General features: G+C 40.7%; 1 protein-coding gene across 1 annotated transcript in view; it reads right to left on the bottom strand.

Moving 5' to 3' along the window:
- The window catches only part of xylt1 (xylosyltransferase I), a 261359-nt gene that overhangs the window by 5729 nt on the left and 232856 nt on the right, over window positions 1-22774 (bottom strand). Inside the window, exons 7-10 of the mRNA XM_072560173.1 lie at window positions 19777-19953; window positions 18437-18699; window positions 8436-8631; window positions 4397-4730 (exon numbers count right to left, since the gene is read on the bottom strand). Coding sequence (XP_072416274.1) covers window positions 4397-4730; window positions 8436-8631; window positions 18437-18699; window positions 19777-19953 — 970 coding nt within the window. The remainder of the gene's footprint in view (window positions 1-4396; window positions 4731-8435; window positions 8632-18436; window positions 18700-19776; window positions 19954-22774) is intronic.

The following is a 22774-nucleotide window of genomic DNA, read 5'->3' as shown; positions in this document are numbered from 1 at the left end:
GGTTTTACAACTGAATTACACTTAACCATCTTTCAGTTATTAGGAGTTTCCTTCTCTTGTGTAGTACACATTTTTGTTTGTGTTCAACAGATAGCACTGTGTTACATGCAGTAAGGTGGTGGTGAGAAGGCAGCTGATGAACATAGATACCATCATGTCCCAGCAGTTGCAACTTTACCGCTAGAGAATCGAAATGAGATTGAGAATTTCAAACCCATTAAAGGCAACTTTTTAAAACTGAAATTTCCTAATACTTCTCTTTTAGCGTTGTGACATTTTTCTGAAAACTATAGCTTGCTTTAAACTACATTACTCAGAATGTTTTTAAGAACAAAAGAATGCCCTTCAATTGAAGTGCATTTGTGATTAATCAGCAAAGAACAGCAGAGAGCAAAATTAATCCACACTGGTCATAACCAAAGTCAAGATTCTTAGCTCTAGTTACTATACTTCTCATCAGTATTCCTTCAATCCCCATGTCAAATTATTTCTTTATTAATTGGGAAAGTGGAATTTAAGGGAGACAGTTTAATACATTTTAATTCTTTATCTTGGTTTTTAAGCTGAAAAGCAAGCTTCAAATTACCCAATATTTGCTGCACAATTTTTGACCTGCTCACTGCTGCTTAATCTCTGGAAGCTGCTCGTTTGTTCTTTCACCTGGATTAGCTGGAAAAGCTACAATACATTTGATCGTGGGTATGTTCACAGGACTGAGTCAAATAGATTGGCTCTGTTATACTTCTCGTTCAAATTGATTCATTATCTGCTACACGGTTGTCAATGTGGAAACCTTTAACAATCACTGACGGCAGGGCAGATTATAAATAGCACTTGCGAAAAACACTTGTGATGTTTTTACTCAATGATTCACCTGCTCGGATTGAGAAAACAAAAAAAGATTCAATCAAATGAACAGCTCAGTCTAAAACGCTTACATTGAACTATTGTCTCACCTTTTTTTTTCTAATATATAAACACAATAATTTTGTTGATGTCAGTCTTAAGTAGGGTCATATTACCGAGCGATAGTCCTGACATGAATACCCTACTTACATGAAGTGGGCATCCATGACCAGCTTCCAGACCTGCTCTTTCCAAATTGTTCCAGCACAATGGTTATAAAACAGTTATTTGTAAGGAGTGTTACTTTAATACCACGCTCTTACACAATAGTCAAGGAAGGCTATCACAATGTAGTCTGCAATATCTCGGTGGAGATATGCCAACCCTTCAGGAACTCTAATTGAGGGCAGGCAAGTCTATTTATTATTCCTGCAGACAAATAGCGCATGGGTTGTTGCAGATATCACTTTGAAAAAAACCCAGCCATTTCACAGGATACAATATTGAGAACAGCAGGAATTACACACATTCAAAATGCAGTTTGTGTAGCAGGACATCAGACTGAGAATGATCTTGTTCAGACAGATTGTTCATGATTTACATGGAGAAATGGTTCACTTTATATTCTAATATTTCAAATTGGACCATTAAAAATTGCATAAATTAATGACTGTATTTCAGGTTACATTTGCTATGTGGAGTGCACACCTCATTGAAACGTAGTTAGAAGTCAGGGTTGGTAGGTATTTTCATTTTTTAGAAATTATGGTGTGACACACATTAGCTGGTATTTTGTACTTTGTCTATAATTGTGGTCACAAATCCTGACCTCTAGCCTCCCACAATCCTTAACATGAATAAGGAAACAGGTCAGAGGTAATAGTGGTTGAGGTGCAGTTAGGCTTTAAGGACCATGGAGCAACCTTGAGATGGCAGCTGCTTCTCGCTGGGCAATAAGAGCACAGTGTGGGTGGAATTAAGGGAACACAAACAGAACTAGGTGGAAGCCTTAAGTCTGGCCATGTGAATGTTCGACACATGTGCAGAGAAGCATATGGTAGCATTAGGTGGTAGAGTTTATCAAATAGTTATTCAGTAATGGAACAGTAAGATTAGATCCTGGTATATTGCTGATTACATGCATTGTAGCACTTAGCCTAAAAATTTAATAAGCAGTGTTAGAAAAAGCCCAAGTTAGAAGACAGTTCCTGATCTTGCCTTCTCCTTGACCAGTTCATCTTGAATCCAACTAGCAAATGTGGTCATAAACCACAACAGAGTTGAGTCTTTGATTGGGAAAGTATTTAGGACAATACGTTGCCCTAAAGACAGCAGCTCTCAGGTCTGTAGGAGCCTGGCTGATGGTCATCAAGATCTACAGCACAGAGAAAGGCCCTTCAGCCCATTGACACTGATTGGTCAAAAACAACTACTAACTATTCTAATCCTATTTTCCTGCATTTGGCCCATAGCCTTGTATGCTATGGTATCACAAGTGCCATGTAAATATGAAATGTGATGACGGTTTTTCTCTCTCTTTTCAAACATTATAGATAGTGAGTTCCAGATTGCCACCAACCTGGGGAGTGGGAACTTTCTCCTCACATCCTCTCTCAACTTACTACCCCTTTCCTTACTTTTGGGAAGAGAAGGATGCTAGGTGGGATTGTGCTGTACCTGAATTTACCACCTTCCCAACCCAACACCAATCAAGTGGCTGAGTGATGGCCCCATTGAAGGAGCTGTTCCCAATACTGCTAGGTTAACCTGGCTGCATGTGGATGACCAATAGGCCAGGCCATTACAAGCTACTGAGCACATCGCTGCAGAGGGCAGGTGGGGAGATGCCTTGGAAAACTAGACAGACCAGACATCAGAAAGGAGCAGGCCAGGGGCTGGGAGGATGAAGACAGCAATCTCCACAATCCATGGATCTGATCACCTGACCACCCCGCCACCCTCCCACCTCAGTCCCATCCTGCAAAAGCCTCCACAGTACTTCCCCAGAGATTGTGGGCCCCCTGCAACGCCAAGAAACTCTCCTCCATCAGCAGCCACAGCCTCTTCTGTGTGAGGGACATTACTGCTCACAAGAGTAAACAGTCCTGATTGGCTGACAGCTTTCATTGGGGTGAGGGACTGAGGAGGTGGGAGAGACAAGGCTGGTTTTTGTGCCAAGGATCCTAATCCAGGAAAAGGTTTAATCAGTGCCTGATCTTTTCCTGCCTCAGCAGATCTGCTGAAAGGAGGTAGCATGGGGGTCTCGCTGTCTCTCAATCAAAAGGGACAAGACCTCTAATGCCTCAATAAAATAAACTTAGTTTCTGACTCCCACACTTGGTGAGTATTTTTGCATTTTATAATCTTACTATTTGAATATAGTTCACTGGTTAAGATTCTAAAATACTTTAAAGAAATGATCCTTTTGGTTAACCCAAGCTCCAATGACTATAATTTTAGGAAGTGAATTTAATTGCTAGCTCTTTGTTGGTTAAATTGACTATTGCACGTTCCATGTGTATTTTAAGTTAAACAAAGTGCTTGTTAGCAATACTTTTAAGTGGCTCTCATCAATCCTCAATATCTGTTATGATCTAAGGTTTAAATGTTGTATCTAATTATGCCAAATCCCTCTCAAACTGTTGAGGTATGTTATAACGGGATTGTTTTTCTGTGTGGAACACTTTGGAATGATACACAGTAAGTGATATTTTAATTTATCTTGTAGTTTAAGACAGATGTCAATTTGAGAATTGGGCATCACTAGAGGTGACACATAAAGTTTAGTATAACTTTGCATTACAGATCAGAAAATCACCAGCAATGCTATCACCATCCTTAGTGCCTCTCGGTTAGAGAGGAGATACATAGCCAAATGGTTGTGAGATGACCCTTGCTGGAAGGGGTCACCTCACAACCACCCGATGAAGGAGCAGCGCTTGGAAAGCTAGTGCTTCCAATTAAACCTGTTGGACTATAACCTGGTGTTGTGTGATTTTTAACTTTGTACACCACAGTCCAACACTGGCATCTCCAAATCACTGCTGGAAAATGTGTGTGTATCAAAGTCTGAGTTCGCTGCAATGACATCCTCAGACAAATAGCTTAACACCACTTCCCGATGAGATTCAAACAGCAAGTGCCCATAACCCCACATACTGCAGATCACAGACAAGAGAGACAGAGTGTGTAAGGGAGTGTGTGTTTGTGGGAGTGAGTGAGTGTGAGTGTGTGTGTGTATCATGGTGGTAGTCTGTAGTTTGTACTCTAACCACTTTCTCATCTTCGGTAACACTTACCCTTTCTGATCAAGATCCACCAACTTGCTACGTTACATGGAATATTTGAGGTGAATAGCATCGACCTTTTGTTTAGGAAAAGCTGGATAACTACATGAGGGAGAAAGCGATAGGCATGTTTGCAGTTGTTATTAGATGCAATAAGGTGGCAGGAAGCTTGTGTGGAATGTAAACCATGCAGTGGGCCTGTTGTGTTGTAACACTATGCACTCCCCCTATTCTCTCAAAATGCAGTTCGGCATGTGTCTCACCTTTTCCGATTGGCTGCCTGTTTGAAAACGTCAATGGAGTCACTAAAAACTTTGTCTCAGCCACTGGTGTCCAGCGGTGCAGAATTTTGACAGTCCAGAGACCTGGACGCAGGGGGAGGTTGAGTGGAGGTTTGTAATGAGTGAACTCGGCACCAGACTCGATCTGAATATCATACGTAGCTGCAATGACATTAATTGGATCGATCCAAACGACAGTGACTGTGGCGTTAGGGCCCTTGCCCCACTTTTGCATGCCAATAGGCTCATCCATAGGCCCAATGAGGCCGCCATAGTTTCGAAAAATTCTCTCCTTAGCATCCCATTCTGTGCCAATCTGAAAGTAAAATGCATAAAAGCAGACATGAACTATAAATAATTACCCAGAAATGATCCAATATAAACAGGTATAAAAGAACATACAGATAAAAAGTATTTGCGGTTAACATAGCGCTCAGGAACAGTGAGCTGTGGAGGGTAGTGACAGGCACTGACCTGAGTAACAGCTGGGAACCAATGCATTTCCACAGTTTGTATGGAAAGGTGAAGTATCTTTAATAACAATGGTATACCTTTCTCCATGTCCTCTCTCATTAACTGGATTTAAAAGTGTTAATAAGGAGAAAATAGTCAGAGGGACCACACATCTACCCTTGCTCTCAACATGCCCTCTCCCTACAACCTTATCCACAACCTGAATTCCCAGGAAGTGCTTACTCAAGTCTTTGGTGCTTGCAATAGTCAGAGGTTTTCCAGCATGTCCACACTGGTCATCAAGCATCTATTGCCCAGCAGCACCTAAGGCCTTCTCAGTAACACTGCCAAGTGTGGGAGCTGCTGCCCTCTGATTGGCTGGCAAGTCTGCGTCCAGGAGCTTGATTTCACAGGAAGGATCTTTGCTGCCCTCCAAACTGCCTGATTGGAATTGAGATACAGGCCTTGCTCTAAAATTAGTGGGTTTTGAGTAGATTTGTAGCTCAGGTTGAGGTTCTGGATGTAGGTTTGCTCGCTGAGCTGGAAGGTTCATTTCCAGATGTTTCGTCACCATACTAGGTAACATCTTCAGTGGGCCTCTGGGCAAAGCACTGCTGATAATTCCTGCTTTCTATTTATATGTTTGGGTTTCTTTGGGTTGGTGATATCATTTCCGGTGATGTCATTTCCTGTTCTTTTTCTCAGGGGGTGGTAGATGGGGTCTGGCTCAATGTGTTTGTTGATAGAGTTCTGGTTGGAATGCCATGCTTCTTGGAATTCTTGTGAGTGTCTCTGTTCTGAGAAGCATGGCATTCCAACCAGAACTCTATCAACAAACACATCCAGTTAGACCCCATCTACCACCCTTTGAGAAAAAAGAACAGGAAATGGACATCACCAACCCAAATAAACCCAAACATATAAATAAAGAGCAGGAATTATCAGCAGTGCTTTGCCTGGAGGCCCACTGAAGATGTTACCTAGTATGGTGACGAAACGTCTGGAAATGAACCTTTCAGCTCAGTGAGTAAACCTACATCCTTGTTCTAAAATGTTAGCTTGAGGTCTTTCCAACTTTTCATCAAGTGAGTGGGACACCTGAGAACACCAGAAGAACCTGGTCAGTATTCCTACAATTCAGTTATTTGACTCAAATTAAGGTTAGTTTTTATTTACTGAGTGCCAGTCCTTCTGGCTATCTGTCAACCTCAGTGGCTGAGGTTCAACAACCTCATGGCCACACAATCAGAAGAACTGTTTTGATTAGCCCATCTTCTACACCAAAAGCAGGCTATGGCAGTGCAAGCCCAATAGAATAAAAGGTTGTTTCTAAGTGGGCTCTTGTGATATAACATAGTTTGTCCCTCTCAGCCAGAAAGTCCAGGTTCAAATTCCACTTGTACCGGAGCTGTATCTGAACAGGGTGACCAAGACTCTCCCTAATATGTCTTGCCATGTTTACAACAAACTCTTGAATATGTTTCAAAGGAGACAACCTACAGTAAGAAACCAATCCCAAGTCTCAATGGAAGAAGCCCAGCAGTGAGCATTTTGCTGGTACCTGCACCGTGGTTCATTTTTAATCCATTCATGGATCATACACTTTATAATCTCTGACCTATTCGAACAACAAATGGGATTGCCTTACATCAAAGTACTTTTTGTAAAGATCACTGTAGAGTGAAACTTCATTGGGCTCTCTCCTTTCACCTAGAGTCATTGATGCTGCTGTTTCAACAAAACATTTTTGTCACAAGGCACAAGGAGACAGTCTCTCTATAGAAAAGAGACAGTCTATTGAATACACCTCACAACTGACTGGCTTTGCCTTTAGAGAGTTGCCAGAACGATAGTTCTGTAATGCCTTTACCTAGGTTTTTTTGTTGATGAGCAAAAACAAGTGTCTCTGTGATCAGTCTTGTAATTCACCAAGGTGGTCCTTCTGACCTCCTGTTCTAAGACTGCATTTCTCCCTTGCTATTGCTTCGCAGCTCTGTGCAGCTGCACACACAGCTCCAATTGAAAGTGGGTTTTCATGCTGAACTATATCATGTGCTAGGAAAATAACATGGTTTAACAATGATCATATCTAGAAACAGTGACTGATTGAAGCAACAACTATCACCTTCAACTGCAGATCAGACAGATGCACACTGTTTACTGCACATTTGGGACTATGAAAACAACATGGCCTTTAGCAGCTAAAAGCTCTGTTCTGGTCATTAGACAAGGGAAATTTTCCATTCTGCTATTTAGATTAAATATATCACTAAGCTTTCTGTACAAGTTAAAACAAGGGTTACCACAGACAGGAGATTTGATCTGTAAATTAAAACACTGCCATGTCCTGCCAGCAGCCCGTCTATTGCAACATGCAACTGCTCATATTTTTTCAATGACAGAGTTCATAATTCAAAACTGTAATGAAGTTAATGGAATGCTGGCTTTTAGCTCAAGGGTTAGAAATTCTAAAGTGAGAAAGTGGTGCTGCAGTCACAAACAGCCTCAGGCAGGCACCATCTGGATACTCCAATCAATTTCGGCGACCAGTCCTTAGCGAAGATAAACTGGTTTTGGGAAGAGTACAGCTCCAATTCACAGGAATCATATCACAACGTAAAGGCAAAGTCTGAGGACAATTTGCACAAACTAGGCTTGTATTCCATTCAAGTTCGAAAGTTAATCTGTTGAATATATTTAAAATGATTAGGGTATTAGGGTATATATACACAAAATATATTATTTTTGTCAGAGGATTCCTAGCAAGAATATTGGAGTCAGACTATTTTGGTGCGAAATTGAGAAGCACATTTTGCACAAAGGGTAGTGGATATGTTGTATTCTCCTCCCAAGGGCTATACATGATGGGAGCAGCTCACCTTTCCAAGACAGAGATCAACAGATTTTTGTTCAGCAAGGGTATGAAGGGCTATGAGACCAGAGGAAATAAAACGAAGGTTAAGGAATTAGCTGTGATCTAATTAAATGTTGAAGCAGTCTCGAGTGGTCAAATGGCTTCTCTGGTTCATCCAGTTCTGATATCCTGTTCAGCCTGCTCTCCGATCAGCTGAATTCTCAGGGAGCAGGGGCAACTCCAGGGGATCTGTAAAAGGCTTGATTGTGGCCTAATTCCCAGTATCGTCAGATTTCTTCAAGGTGGCATGGCTGACATAGGGGAAGGATTAAAGTAAATTACTACAGTGTTGGAAGCCAGAAGGCAAAGACAGATTGGAGGGATGCAAACTCTAATCAAGCAGTAGAAACATAGTAAGCAACTGAGTACTCCCTTCTTTTTCCTTTCAGTGAAAATTGTGTTGGATTGACTAGGAATGTGGGACAGAACATCAGATTCCTGGTCACGTTGACGCTTCTGCAAGAATCTGGCTCCGTTGTTTAGTTACTCCCATTTAGCACTCACAATGGCGACTCAGCGCAAGATGTCAAGGGTGGATGCTGGGTGACATAATCAAAGACTTTTACAACATTTTGCAGATGTGCCAGTTATAATTCAGACAGCAAATTCCTTTATTTCAGTAAAATTAAGTCAGCTTCATTTTTGGTTGTTTACCTCAGCAAACTGCAGCCGTGCAAAGTCATTGGTGGGATTTGAAATTTTAAACATTTTCCTTGGCATCACCCAAGTCTCCAGCGTTTCCAATTTGCTGGTGGCCAGATTTGTCGCATAGTGTTTCAGCAGATAGCCTTGGAACCGGTCAGCATAGAAATAGAGATGAACTGAGACTGGATTGCCCATAGCGTAATATCTAGAACAAAACAGGAACAGAGAGGTACGTGTCAGCTGAGAAAGGACAAGACCAGTGGATATTTTCGAATATTCTTCAGATTCAGTCAAGGAAGAGCATTTAAACCATAAAGACTTAAAAGGCAAAGAGAAAGCCATTTAGAACACAGCTCATCATAAACAGTCCCAGAAATGGATTTTTAAAACAAATCTTGAATGAATGTTTTCTTCAAACCGATTGCTGTCAGATTATCACATGCTGGTTTGATTACAGAAAGATACAGGGAACTGCAAGACCAAATAAACCAAAACAGAAACAAACCAAAAATTGCTGGAAAATCTCTGCCCACATCCTGTGCATGAGTACATAAAGAAAGGTCTAGCAGTACAGTATCAGTGGAGCAAACGCAGTTAACATTGGGGGTCAAGTGACCCTTCATTAGAGAGGACATTTAACGTATATTCCTACAAATAAAATAAAGAGCAGGAAGCTGCTCTACCACTCCAGAACATAGCTGATCAACAACTTCAACATCATATTGGCCATGTTATCCTCACATCTGTTGTATCAGTAGGGAGCAGTCTATCAACTCTTGTCTTGAACTTACTAAATAACTGAGCATCCACAGCCTTCTGGGGTAGACAATTCCAAAGATTCAATACCTTTTGAACAGGGTCCCCCTTACCTCAGTCCGAAATGGTTTGCCTTCTATTCTGAGACTGTGTTCCTCGGGTTCCAGATCCCACAGCCAGAGGAAACATCCCTTGTGGAACTCTGCCTATCCCTTTAAGACTTTGATTTGCATACACCAATCTGTTTGTCATGCACAGCATAATGTATATGATTGATAAAGGATTTCTGGGACAGGAGCTGGAAAATTTCAGGTCACCAGAATTTCATTTGAATCAATAAAATGAACGGGTGTTGACTGTGTCAATGCTGGGGCTTTGAGGGTCTCACTGTCATGACAATATCATCCCATTTCTAGACTTTGAACTGCAAAGTAAGTGCAGTCTGCAAGAGCTTGAAATCAATGACTGAGAAGAATAATCAGATTCTAGTTTGAAAGTAACAAAACGTAATTTTTCTCTGTTAAAAAGACAGCAGGCTTCCTTTAGTTGTGTATGTGCATGAGGCAATGATACTGAAAGGATTAATGCTGAACAATATATTAATTTCTACCTAATCTGATTGATGTCATATGGATTTGATTGGAGAGAAGAGGAACATCTTACCATCCTGATGGGGACAGCTGTGTTAACTTAGGTCTTCCAGTCATTTCAGTAACAATGACTTATGTAACCTTTACCTGTCTGCTGTCATGCAATAGCCTCCATCTTGTGTAAGACAGGAGCCTCTGCTCGTTATGCTACCTGGTGGATTTCCTTGACCATACTAGACCACATGGACACCCAGTCAGAAAAGGGAATGACAACAGTAATCCACCCAACATGTTGGTAATACATGTTTACACAACAGTGCACCACCAAGTTGCCCCTGAATTGTCACAGAATTCCTACACTGCAGAAATAGACCATTTGGCCATTTAGTCTGCACCAATCCTCCAAACAGCATCTCCCCCAGAACCTTCACCCTCTACCAGCCCACCCAATCCCCGTGACTGTGGGTGGAAACTGGAACTTCCAGCAGGAACCCATGCAGACACAGGAACAATGTGAAAACTCCACAATGACAGTCACCCAAGTATAGAATTGAACCCAGATGCTAACCACTATGCTGCCATGCCAACCCATTGTCCATTAGTTATCACAGTAAAGTCTGACATTTCTGGGTTTGCCATTCTTAGTAAACAAGAGAAAAACTTGTCGACTGCATCAACTGTCGTGCCCATTAGTCCAAGGGGGAGAAGTGTCAACAGCAAGTATTTTCAACTGTCACATCTTTATATAACAAAACAAATTGCGCTGAACTCTTACAACTCCAAAATGAATCAGTGTTGGTGGGCTCAGGAAAAGGAAGCATTTCAAATTCCAGATCCTGTAGGAGCAAAACAGCTTAGCTGCAACAGTCACTCTCAGCCAATGGAGAGGAGAAAAGGGTCCCTCAGGAGTACATTGGCTGCTGGAGAAGCAAGCTGGTTAGCTCAGTTGGTTGGCTTGAGGTGCGGACTTACATCAATAATATAGCTGCAAATCCTGCGCCAGCCAGGGTTGACATGAAGGAGCCTCATTCTCAACCTCCTCCTTGCCTGAGGCGCCGTGACCCTCAGGTTAAACCACCACCAGTCATCTCTCTGTAGTATGAGAGTGGCCTTATGATCTGCTTAGACTACGGTGATGACCTGGACATTGTTACTGAAGGGCAACTGGGGCGTTTGGTATTTCAGCTACACAGTAGGCTACTCAGTCCAACAACATTTGTTTCACCAATCAGTTCGATCATGACTGATCTATATCTCAGCTTCAACTCCTCACCTTGGTTTCACATCCCTTAGTACTGTTGCCTACAAAAAAAAATCAAGTGATTTCACTTTGGACATTTTCAGAGGAGATATCCTCTTTTGGTGGTGGTGGTGGTGGGGGGGGGGGGAAGGTGGATAAAGTGTTCCATACCTCTATTACCCATTTGATATCTTTTTAAATTCATTCACAGGGTTGAGGGTGTTGCTGGCTAGGCCCAGCATTTATTGCCCATCCCTAATTGCCCAGAGGGCAGTTAAGAGTCAGCCCCATTGCTGTGAGTCTGGAGTCACATGTAGGCCAGACCAGGTAAGGATGGCAGATTCCTTCCCTGAAGGACATTAGTGAACCAAGTGGGTTTTTTCCTGACAATGACAATGAATTCAGGGTCATCATCAAAGTCTTAATTCCAGATTATTTTTAAAAAATACAATTCAAACTTCCGCATCTGCCATGGTGAGATTTGAATCCAGGTTCCAAGAGCATTGCCTGGGTTGCTGGAAGAATAATCCAGCAATAGTACCACTCGGCCATTATCTACCCTTGCATTACTTTTATCTTTTACCCATAAATTCACATTCTTAGAAGTCAAAAATAAAATGCTTGGTAACTGTGCATTTATTGAATATTGTTAATGTGGCACAGCATAGTGGAAAACATATCAGAAGCACATAGAGCAAGATAGTTGTATTGGATTCATTCACAAAAATTACAAAAACATAGGTGTTGTAGGAATAAAACTCACTGAAGACAGGACTGAATTCAGTGTGAAGGAGGAAAAGTTGACGAGGAAAGGAGATGTAGAGGGGGATTCTGACATGTTCAGGGTAATTTAAAAATAAAGCATGCTGAGCTGATAGCCTCAGGGAAAGAGACAATATTTAAATAGCGGAGGTTGTTAACAAGCAAACTGAAAGCAGGATTGGGAATTGAGGTGTACTTGAGATTCCTGGCAGATTAAGTAAACTGAAGTAGGACGGAGTTGAGAAAGCTTATAGGGGAAAAGGGGGAAGGAAGAGACCCTGCCAGGTAAAAGAGGAGATAACAACAAGGGAGAAAAACCCAGGGTGGAAAATCTGCAGATGGAAAGGAGAGATAAAAACACAGTAATGAGATCAAACAGAATATGATATTAATGGCACAGGCAGTCCTATGAGGTAACTATAGTACAAGAGTATTCATTTAGTCCCATAATGATAAAATTGTAATTAGATCAAGTTAGAATTTAGAGCATAAACTTGTGGGAAGAACTGAAGCTAAAAAGGTAAATTATATATATTCGACAATTATTAATGACAAAGGATAACACTGACTTGCCGCTAAATCTCTGTTGTACACCTGGTATTCTAGAGGATTTTGAATCTGGTATAGCAGAGATAAACACACCAACAGATTGGATTTATTCTAGCATTTCCTTCACTGACTCCTTCAGAATGCATGTCTGCCAACAGCAGAGGAAAAGATATCAGTGGACACGTGAGGTTTCCTGCAGCTGGAAGCAGGCAATCATTGGAACTATGTTTAAGATCAATGACAAGTCGAATACAACCTAATAGTTTAACAACAATGACAGACACAATAACAGAATCCCGAGGACAAGCTGGAATGGTACCTTTTATAGTATTGATTTGAAAAATAGGAAAGATAACAGACCTGAAAGCAGGGTTAAGAAACAAGGTCGGCTTAATTAGAAAGGGAAGGGTAATGAAATTAGCCAGACAGACAGTAAATGATCACATAAAATATTGCAGCTTGGCAGACAGATGTATTTAATTTGATTCTATCCATTGCACAGTAATTAACACAAGATGACGAAGAAAAGAACTTTGGAGTAATAGTGAGCTCATTCATCAGCTTTAATATCTGCAATATGGCAACGTAATTTAAAGAGAGAATAGTGGAATATGTAGTTTGAACAAAAGCATTCCTAATTTATGTTCTACCTTAATGATTTATTGCTCAACCAACAATTAAAACATACATATTGCAGAGGGCACAAAGAGGAGAAATAAAAATGCCAAATTAAATAATATACAAGAAAATTAAGCTCTATAGTCTAGGAAAAGGATATTTGGGTGGGACCTCATGGAGTTCTTATAAAATATTAAGTGGTACAGATAAAGGAAAGCAAGAAATTTAATTCAAAGCCGGGCACATAGGATATAAATTTAAATAATTGAAAAGTAAAGTGATAAATGTTTGAATAATGTGCCAGGCTGGATATTAAGGGGAAAAAAAAACGATGGTGTTCAGAATCCAGTTGAATACTAACCTGGAGAGCTAGAGCACCAAAAAAATCCAATTGACTTTTGCTAATTAATGATTTTTTTTGTGTGTTTTTAATAATTTGGGAGAAAACTCATTTTATTCACCTTTACATTAGAAGATTATTTCAGCCATGAAGTTTCAGGATGCTCAAATAATGCAGCATCAAATCAAATTCTTTCATAACTATTCCTTTTTTAAATAAATACACATATTCATATGCTTCTGTCTTTGATGTGTGGTGTTTTAAGCCCAGTGAGTCTGTACCATGGTAAATTGCCTGCCTTGCTGTAATGGCTGAAAAAATAAATTAATTTCTAGGCAGTTACCAATGTAATTTGCTCCAATGTTTAATTAGCACAAGGCAGGGTTTAAAAAATCTACTGCTGTCAATCTGAAACAAGCAGACTAAATAAAATGAAGTAGGGAAATCTTCAAAACAAATCTGCAAAACGTGTACAGTCATGATAACTAATCTATCAGCTCACTATATATACTTAAAAATGAAATCCACAACAAACAAATAAAAAAACTAAAAAATATGTTGCTGGAAAAGTGCAGCAGGACAGGCAGCATCCAATGATTCCTGAAGAAGGGCTCATGCCCGAAACGTCGATTCTCCTGCTCCTTGGATGCTGCCTGACCTGCTGCACTTTTCCAGCAACACATTTTTCAGCTCTGATCTCCAGCATCTGAAGTCCTCACTTTCCCCAAATAAAAAAACTACACAACTCTCAAATAGCTACAACTGAACCAAAAATTGCTTGTGTCCTGTTGCAAGTTCATTTGTTAATATTTATTGTTAGAGGGTTTCTTTCTCTCAGTAATTTGGCACTTGAACTTTGCTCCTTCAAGCAGCATGATGTCTCTCGTTGTTCAGGACTCCGGATATTGATGTGTTAAGCCTGTATGAGGCCTCTCTGTATGTGCAGTGCACCCACCCATTGTGTGTCCCTGAGTGATCCTTCCCTATTGGGCTGGCCATGCTGAGCTCTCTACTGCAGCACAGCCTACTTGCACAAATATGCCATGAGGCTGATTCTCAGTCCTTCTCACCAACACCATAGCAGATCTAATGGTGGCACTTAATCACTTTTGCAGAATGTCATATATCAAGTACAGACATGTTAGAGCCTAGCACCAAAAAGGATAGGAAAATGATTTTAATGATTTCCACATGTCTCTACAAGAATTTTCTTTATGTTCACTTTAAAAGCACTACTGAGATTACTCTCAAGTATTTAAAGGTTACATTTCCATTGAAGAACACTTAGGTTGGAATTTTTCCCTTAGTCAAAGTAAGCCAACGATCCAGTATTGGACTTCTTTGGTCACCTGATATCTATACTGTGGTATTCAAATGATAGGCTTCACTGCAGAAAATAATCAAGTGTACTCAGAGTTTACAGAGGTCTCAATAAACCAGCTAGATAACAAACTTCATGGTTACAACATTGGGATGTTCTGTCAGTTTGAGATTCGATGAAAAATTGGGGTGCTGCAGAATCATTGTTATTATTATAACTGTGTTTCGAAGGGAAAAGTCATCAAGGCTCCCATTTCCTCACTGCAGGCTGAATTAGATATACAGATGGAAGAGCTCTCAAAGGTAAGTATAAAACTCACCACTTGGAGGCTGATCAGCAAAGTTATAATTTCCATTGCCCTGGAATCTCCATCTTCTCTCCTACAAGACCCTCCCAAAGATCACTCAATCATTCCTGTGTTCTGTCTGTGGACATTAATGAAACCTCAGGAAATTAAATACTCAGCACCTCAAATCTAATTGTACTTCCCATCCAACCTCCAGCCAACCAATCCCTTTCAATTAGCCAAAAATACCTTATGGTTAAAATCTACCCCTTAAATATTGTATCTGAGAAAGATGACTTATGGGGTATTTCAAGACTAGGGGGCACATTTTTAAGTTGAGAGAAGAAAAGTTTAAAAACGACAAGAGGGGAATTTCTTTTTACACAAAGGGTGGTTCATGTGTGGAATGAACTTCCAGAGGAAGTGGTGGATTGTGGGTACAAATACAACGTTTGAAAAACATTTGGGTAAGCACATGGATAGGAAAGGTTTGGAGGGCCATGGACCAGGAGCAGGCAGGTGGGACTAGTTTAGTTTGGGATTATATTCAGGGTGGACTAGTTGGACCGAAAGGTCTGTTTCCATACTCTATGACTGTATGAATCCAAAGTAAACTTTCAAGTTCAAAGCCTGCATGCAGAGTAAACATCTCCACTTGAGTGAACTTTGTGTCAGGCTCAAGATGGATATACCTTAGTATGAGCTGATCTGTGATGTGTAACTCAGGATACACAGTGATGTATAGGCACTGGAGGCAATGTCACATGGGAAACACTACAAAGTGTATCCCTTTCTACCTCTAACCTTTGGTCATGCATGAAGGGCTGGGATGTGATTATGCTCATCAACTTGTTCGGTGATAATATGACAAACCTCTGGAACAAGTAGATCTTGATCCTGGACTTTTTGAGGTCAGAGGTAGAGATGGTCCCTACGCAACAACAGCCCTCTACTTCTGTTTATGCTGACTTTCGGTTTGTAACGTTTGTAAACAGGGAGACTAATTTCCAGTAAAAACTGCAAAAATGATGTTTGCCAAACTTCTGGATGCCGAACTCTGACAGTGCTGATGAAACTCAGTGACACCATGACTTTCCCCTGCTTTCAGACAGCCTATCGAAATAGGTAGAGACACACAAGCTGTGCAATGACTGCTTGGGAGTTTGAGCAGGTTGGCAGGAATCACTTTATGGGTTTAGGATCACTTTCATATCAGTACAAAGAGTAGCATGAACAGGCAGTTAGAGAATTCCAGGGAATTCAAAAACCCAATTTTCTTTAAACATGTTAATTATGTTATATGGTAGAGAGCTGCTTTGCATTGTTGCTGCAGGATGAACTGCATGTAAAATAATGTTACCCAGTGTACAAGCAGCAAGCAGTATAACAAAGCCAGTCGAAGCAATAACTCGCACAGACAGAAATGGCTTGAAAAACTCAGCAGCTTGGTTTGGCAGCATCTGTGGCAGAACTCTTAAGGACTTGAAATGTTAACTCTGTATCTCTCTCCTCAAATGCTGTCAGACCTGCTGAGTTTTTCAAGCAGTTCCTATTTGTGTTTCTGATTTCCAACATCCACAGTTATTTGGATTTTTTGAAACAATAATTAAGCTGTAAGCTTTACTTAGTCTAGGCACTATTGCCTGTGTGTTCAAGATGGTTTACATAAGATAAGAAATAGCAGCAGTTCAGTCACTCCTCTAGAACTTGCTCTGCTAGTCAACAAGGTGGTGGCTGATTTAAGTGTGGTCTTAACATGCCTTCCCTGCCGTACTCTCACAACTCTCAATTCCTTTGTTGATCAGAAACTTGTTTCATCCAGTATTGAAGATATTCAATAAGCTGGCCTCCACTGCTCTGGGGGAACAGAATTCTAAGCACTAATGGTCCTCAGAAGAAATTCCTCAGTATCTCCTGGCTTAAATGAGAGGCCTCTTACTTTGACAGTGTGGCCCCTAGCTCCAGAATCTCCCACAAGAAGCAACTTCTCAGCATCCACCTTCTAATGGCACCTCAGAATTTGTTATTTCAATTAGATCATCCTTCATTCTTCTAAATTCCAATGAGTATAGATCCAGCCTCCTCAACCTTTCCTCTCAAGACAGATCCTCATCCCTAACTTTCTCTGAATGCTTCCAATTCAGGTATGTCACTCCTTGAGCAAGACCTCTATGCAGTACTTGAGGTGTAATATCACCAATATCCAGTACAATTGTAACAATTGCCTACATTAGTATTCCAGAACCTTAAGGCCAACATTCCATTCACCTTCTGAATCACTTGCTGAACCTGTACACTAGTTTTATGTGATTCATGTACGAGGATACCCAGAGCCTTCTTGTACTGCAGCATTATGCAGTCTCTCTCTCTCTCTATCTCCCTTAAATAAGATGTTGTTCTTCCTGCCAAGATGAACAACCTCACGTTTCCCTGCGTTATACACCATCTGCCAATTCTTCCCCACTCACTGAACCTATTTATATCCCTTTGCCGACTCTTTGTATCCTACTTACATGCTTTCCTTCCTATCCTTACATCACCAGCAAATTTGGCTAAAATATTGTTAATCCTTTCACCCAAATCATTAACATAAATGATAAATAGTTAAGGCTCCAGCACTGAGTCCCATGGCACTCCATGATTTAGAGTTGGCCAACCTGAAAATGACAAATTTATCCAATCTCCATTTTGTTCTATTTAGCCAATCCTCTTTGCTTTTTAGTACGTCAGTTCTGACAGTACATTCTACAATAACCTTACTGAACACCTTTTGGAAATTCAATTACATCAGACCCATTCTGCTTGGTACATCCTCAAAGAGCTTTACTAAATTGGTTTAATGGGTTCATGCCTTACTGCAGGACTAACACTTCAATCCAGCCCTGAGGGAAATCTGTACTGTTAAAAGCCCATCGGAGAGAATGCACTTTTATGTTGAAGTCTCAATTGGCCCCTCAAACGGGCAAAGAATATTCCATGCAACGATTCAAAGAGCAGCAGGGGAGTTCTGATGTCCTGACCAACGGTTAACTCTCAGTGAGCATTATAACTTCAATGCACATAGAGTCTGTAATTTAGAAGGTTACAGAACAGGAGCTGAAAGGTGGGATTAAATTGACAGATGATTTTCCTTTTCTCTCATTATTAGCCAGCACAGAATGGGTTGAATGGCCTCTTTCTGTGCCATATTTTTTTCTATGATTCTAATAAAGCAGATTATGTTTAATTAGATCACCGCATTTTGCTGGCATCACACTGTGCTCAAACTGGTTGCTGTAATTCCCAATGTTATTATAGTGGCTACATTTCAAAGGTAATTCATTGGCTGAGATGTACATTATGAAAGGTGCAATATTAGCAGTGATGTAATGCATATATTGCATTATGGGAATAGAATCATACTTCTGAGGGAGAAACCCTGCCAAAATTCTTCAAATTCCTGTTAAATCAGCAAAATTATTTCACTTGCCCCATTTTTACAATGGTGTGCATACCATAACTGCAGCAATGCCACAATTTCCACAAGTTATATGCAATTTCTCTCTCACCTGCACTTATTCTCCTCTTTGGAATGCCAGGAAGACTCTGCTCTTTTGAGACCAAGACGGGTGAACGAGTGATACATGGTCAAGTGTGTGTCACTGATGCTATGGATGCCATCCGGCTCATCATATACATTTTCCCAGTATGCCTTCAGGGCTGTCGTGCCAACTGGGTAGTTCCCAAACAGATAGGAGTCCAGTTGACCAATGATCTCTTGGTTAACTGCAGCCTCAAACTTCCGAGCAAAAAACGTTGGCCTCGCTGTTTGCTGTGTGGATTGAAAGAGAGTATTATTTTCACTTCCGATCTATCAACAATGGTGATGGTTTAGCCATGTCCCTAAAGGATATCTACCCACTATCTACCAATCCACCACTTCAAACACTCACTCCTTCCACAGCGATGTACAGAGGCAGAAGTCTGCACCATCTTCAAGACACACTGCAGTAATTCAACCAGGCTCCTTAGGTAGCATCTTCCTAACATGCAACCTCTTCCACCTCACAAAAAAAGGAGGTTACATGGGAACATCACCCCTCGCAAGTTCTCCTCCAAGCCACCCAGCATCCCTCCTTGGAACTACATCACTGTCCCCGGGTCAAAATCTTCAAACACCTCCTTCACAGTACCATAGGTGTACCTACACTGGAAAGACTGGAGTGGTTCACAAAGTGGTAGTTCACCACATTCTTGAGGACAATTCGGTTTTGACAGCGAATACTGCCCTTGCCAGCAGTGCTCACATTCCATCTGTTTCCCCCTTCCCCCTCAGCTCATCTTATCGACAAGCCTAATCTCTACTTCTCGAATCCCACTCTCACTAAATATTTGATAACTCAGCTTTCCTTCTTAGCTTCCCACACCAGGTGACATCAAGTTTTATCACCTTTCTTTTAACAACATAGTTCCCACTCTCCAATAATCCTTTCCACCTCACGTGCTTGTGAATATGGCGTTACCTTTATTAGCTTCACCTTCACAGAACCACAGAATTGTTGCAGTGCAGAAAGAAGCCACTCAGCCAAATGTGCCCATTCCCTGGAGCCAAACTCCTGCCTTTTCCCAATATACCTGCATGCCATTCTGATCCAAATAATCAACAGATTAAACAGATCCTTGTTGGCTCCTACCCTCCAAACACAAAAAATAATCCTGAGATCAGAACTGACAATTAATAATATTGAGTGCTATTCTGGCGAATTCCTTTCTTATACCATGAGAATTCACCAGAACCTCAGCCCTCATGTCTGAACACAAGTTGTTTTTTGTAACAGCAGTATCATTGGCAGTAAGAGTAATGTTAGGACCAGTTGGGGCCATATTTATCAGCAAGTATTGAAGCTACCTGGAAGCGGTGGAAATCTTGTGGCTTGAAGTCATTGGGGGAGCAGCCACACCAGTCCACGATGTGTTTATACTGGCACTTGCAGCCAAGTTTCCGATTCCAGTTGGTAATCCGCAAGTTGTTATCCACCATCGTCTCACAGAGCTGACTATTCTCCAGGACCGTATGGAAGAAGGACTGAATTAGAAAGGTAACAAAATGTTAACATTTAACATCCAGCTGAATGTGAACATCTGACATAACACAAAGCTTCTGTCATGATGCATTCTGCATGTTTCAGACCAGATGAAGTATCTTTAAAAATTAAATAAATCAGAAGCTTTGCAGTTATTTGCCAGTGTTTATATAATAGGTGGTAAAGGTGACATCTGATAGTATAGGTAATCTATCTCCACACTTAACATTTCTCAAACTCCACACACTCGTTTGAACTCCTCATCTTTACTTACTCTAAGACAATGATATCAGTAGCAAGTTTAATTAGTTTGTCATGCCAGTGTGAAGCCCAAATAAAAGAGCAATTAATGGAATATGGTCAACAAGCATATTAAGATATCTTGAGAAAACATGGGTAGATGGAGCGAGATTTCAGATTAACTATAATCTTGAATGACAGAGCAGGCATCCCCCTTTCTCCTCTGACTGTAACCTGAATTGGTGATAGACAGCTGTAAAGCCAGTTTGTGATCAATCTCATTCTTATTCAGTTTAATTTAATTTGGATTATGCATATATAAAATATATCTGATATTCAATCAAATCATATTAGCTTGCTAAAGGTATCAATTTGACCTTTTCATGCAGTCATAATCCATAAACCATGCTCAAATTACATGATATGTGACCCACAATAATGTACCCACTCCCTCCTAAAAATTAAATGAAAGGTCAGTGAATGTGAATTTTTGCCTTGAACAGTTTGATTAAATCCAAACAGTCATATATTTTCATGTGAGTAAGCAAAACGTACCTAATTACCTGTCACCCTGTGAGCTTTTACTAATCACCCAGAATTCCAGAGCAATATAATTGGTACAAAAAGACAGACTACTGGGAGGAAACAAAAAGCGACTAATGGTAAAAACAACATGTACAGACAGTACATTCATACCGCGGGAGCTGCAAAAGGAAAAGACAAGCCCAGGAACTCAATATTAAGAGAGCAATACATAAGAACATAAAAACATCATGCAATAGGAGCAGGAGTAGGCCATCTGGCCCATGGAGCCTATCCACCATTTAACCAGATCATGATAATCTTTTTGTGGACTCCCACCCACCCACTCAATATAATCCTTAACTCCTTTATTGTTCAAACATCTCTCTGCCTTTGCCTTAAAAACATTCAATGAGGAAGCCTCAACTGCTTCACTGGGCAGGGAGTTCCACAGATTCACAACCCTCTGGGTGAAGAAGTTCCTCCTCAACTCAGTCCCAAATCTGCTCCTTGTTATTTTGAGGCTATGCCCCTGAGTTGTAGTTTCACCCACCAGTGGAAACAATTCCCTGCTTCTCTCTTATCTGTATCCTTCATAATTTTATATGTTTCTATAAGATCCCCCCTCATTCTTATAAATTCCAGCGAATATAGACCCCATATACTAAATGTGTCCTCATAAGCCAACCCTCTCAATTCCGGAACTAAAGTAGTGAGCCTCCTCTGTACTATCCAGTATAACTCTATGACACTCAGTAATGCATAAGTTGCTATCCACCATCATCTCAAAGAGGCAAGTGTCTTCTCGGATTACACTCTTGGAGCTCTGCAAGGCATTCATATTAACGCCAACCAGAGAAACAGATGTCTGTTTTTGTTGATACAGTTCAGAGATGACCTACTATGAATGGTTGGTTCATTTCCAACATGAACAGATTGGCTCAGCAAGGTCTGTTTTCACAGGCAATGTACCCTCTGTGCTGCACGCTCACTCAGGGGATTTGCGTAAGCTGATCAATATGCGATACATTGATTTGCAGTTTCCATTGGCCAAACTGCACACAGACTTTGGAGGTGTGTGCAGCAGCAAGAAAAATGAGAAGGAATGTCATTCATAGGTGCAAATGGATGGTTTATTTTGATTGACGTGTTTAAAAGTTTTTTTTTGAAGTCTTTCTTTCAATGCTGCATGTTTATTCAGACAAGATCAAATGATGTAAAATGAAATACACGTCTGTTACTGTATGAGAAGGGCTCCATCTGACATTTTTATAAAAGCAAGGATTGTAAGGGCAACAGATGTATTTAAGATTTCAAAATGGGTTATTTTGTTAAGTGTGTGTCAAAACTGGCTATTGATTTTCTATGACTCACTGTTCTGTACTGTGTTCTTGGTGAATAGACATTGAAATTGCAGGGGTCCATGGAAAAAAGGAGGCCATGGAAGGTGAATGAGAGGCAAGGGTGAGAGGACTAAGCATAACTTTTAACACAATTGGTACAAAGACCTTGTAATCAGATCGTTTTGGCACTGTTTCCAAAGGCTGCCTGCCAAATGTCACTCGAGATGGTAAGCCTGACTTCTCCCTCCCAGAAGGGAAGTACAGCAGAAGGCAACCTTTTTAAAGGAAGCAGATCTGTCACTTTGGGAAATATCTTCAACTGAGCTTTCCAGTTCGATGTCAAAATCCCAGTTCATGGTCACAAATTAATCAGCATCCGTAGAAATGATTTGCTCTCACAGGACGCACATTCTGTGTTTTTGCTGCTATCCAAAGATAATAAACTTTGATGTATTTGAAATCAAGCCTAAAATCCAACAAAATAGTTTTTTTTCTGAAAATCAGCACACCTCTTCTTTGACCAGCAGCTTTCTTTGCTTCTATATGAGTGACTTTGACAGAAGATGGAAACTGGAACATTGAGCAGAAACCAGGCTAATTGTCAAAATTACACAATCACCATGAAACACGTCCCTGGAATTAACAGGCAAGACAGCAGTTTGCTTTACTCCACCTCCCCAGACAGGTACTGTCAGACCAGAAGAGACTTCAACAACTT

Source organism: Chiloscyllium punctatum, chromosome 40 (assembly GCF_047496795.1).
Source record: "Chiloscyllium punctatum isolate Juve2018m chromosome 40, sChiPun1.3, whole genome shotgun sequence".
Taxonomy (NCBI): Eukaryota; Metazoa; Chordata; class Chondrichthyes; order Orectolobiformes; family Hemiscylliidae; genus Chiloscyllium; species Chiloscyllium punctatum.
Note: the sequence above shows the minus strand (reverse complement) of the source record. Positions and strands in the feature narration are given on the sequence as shown.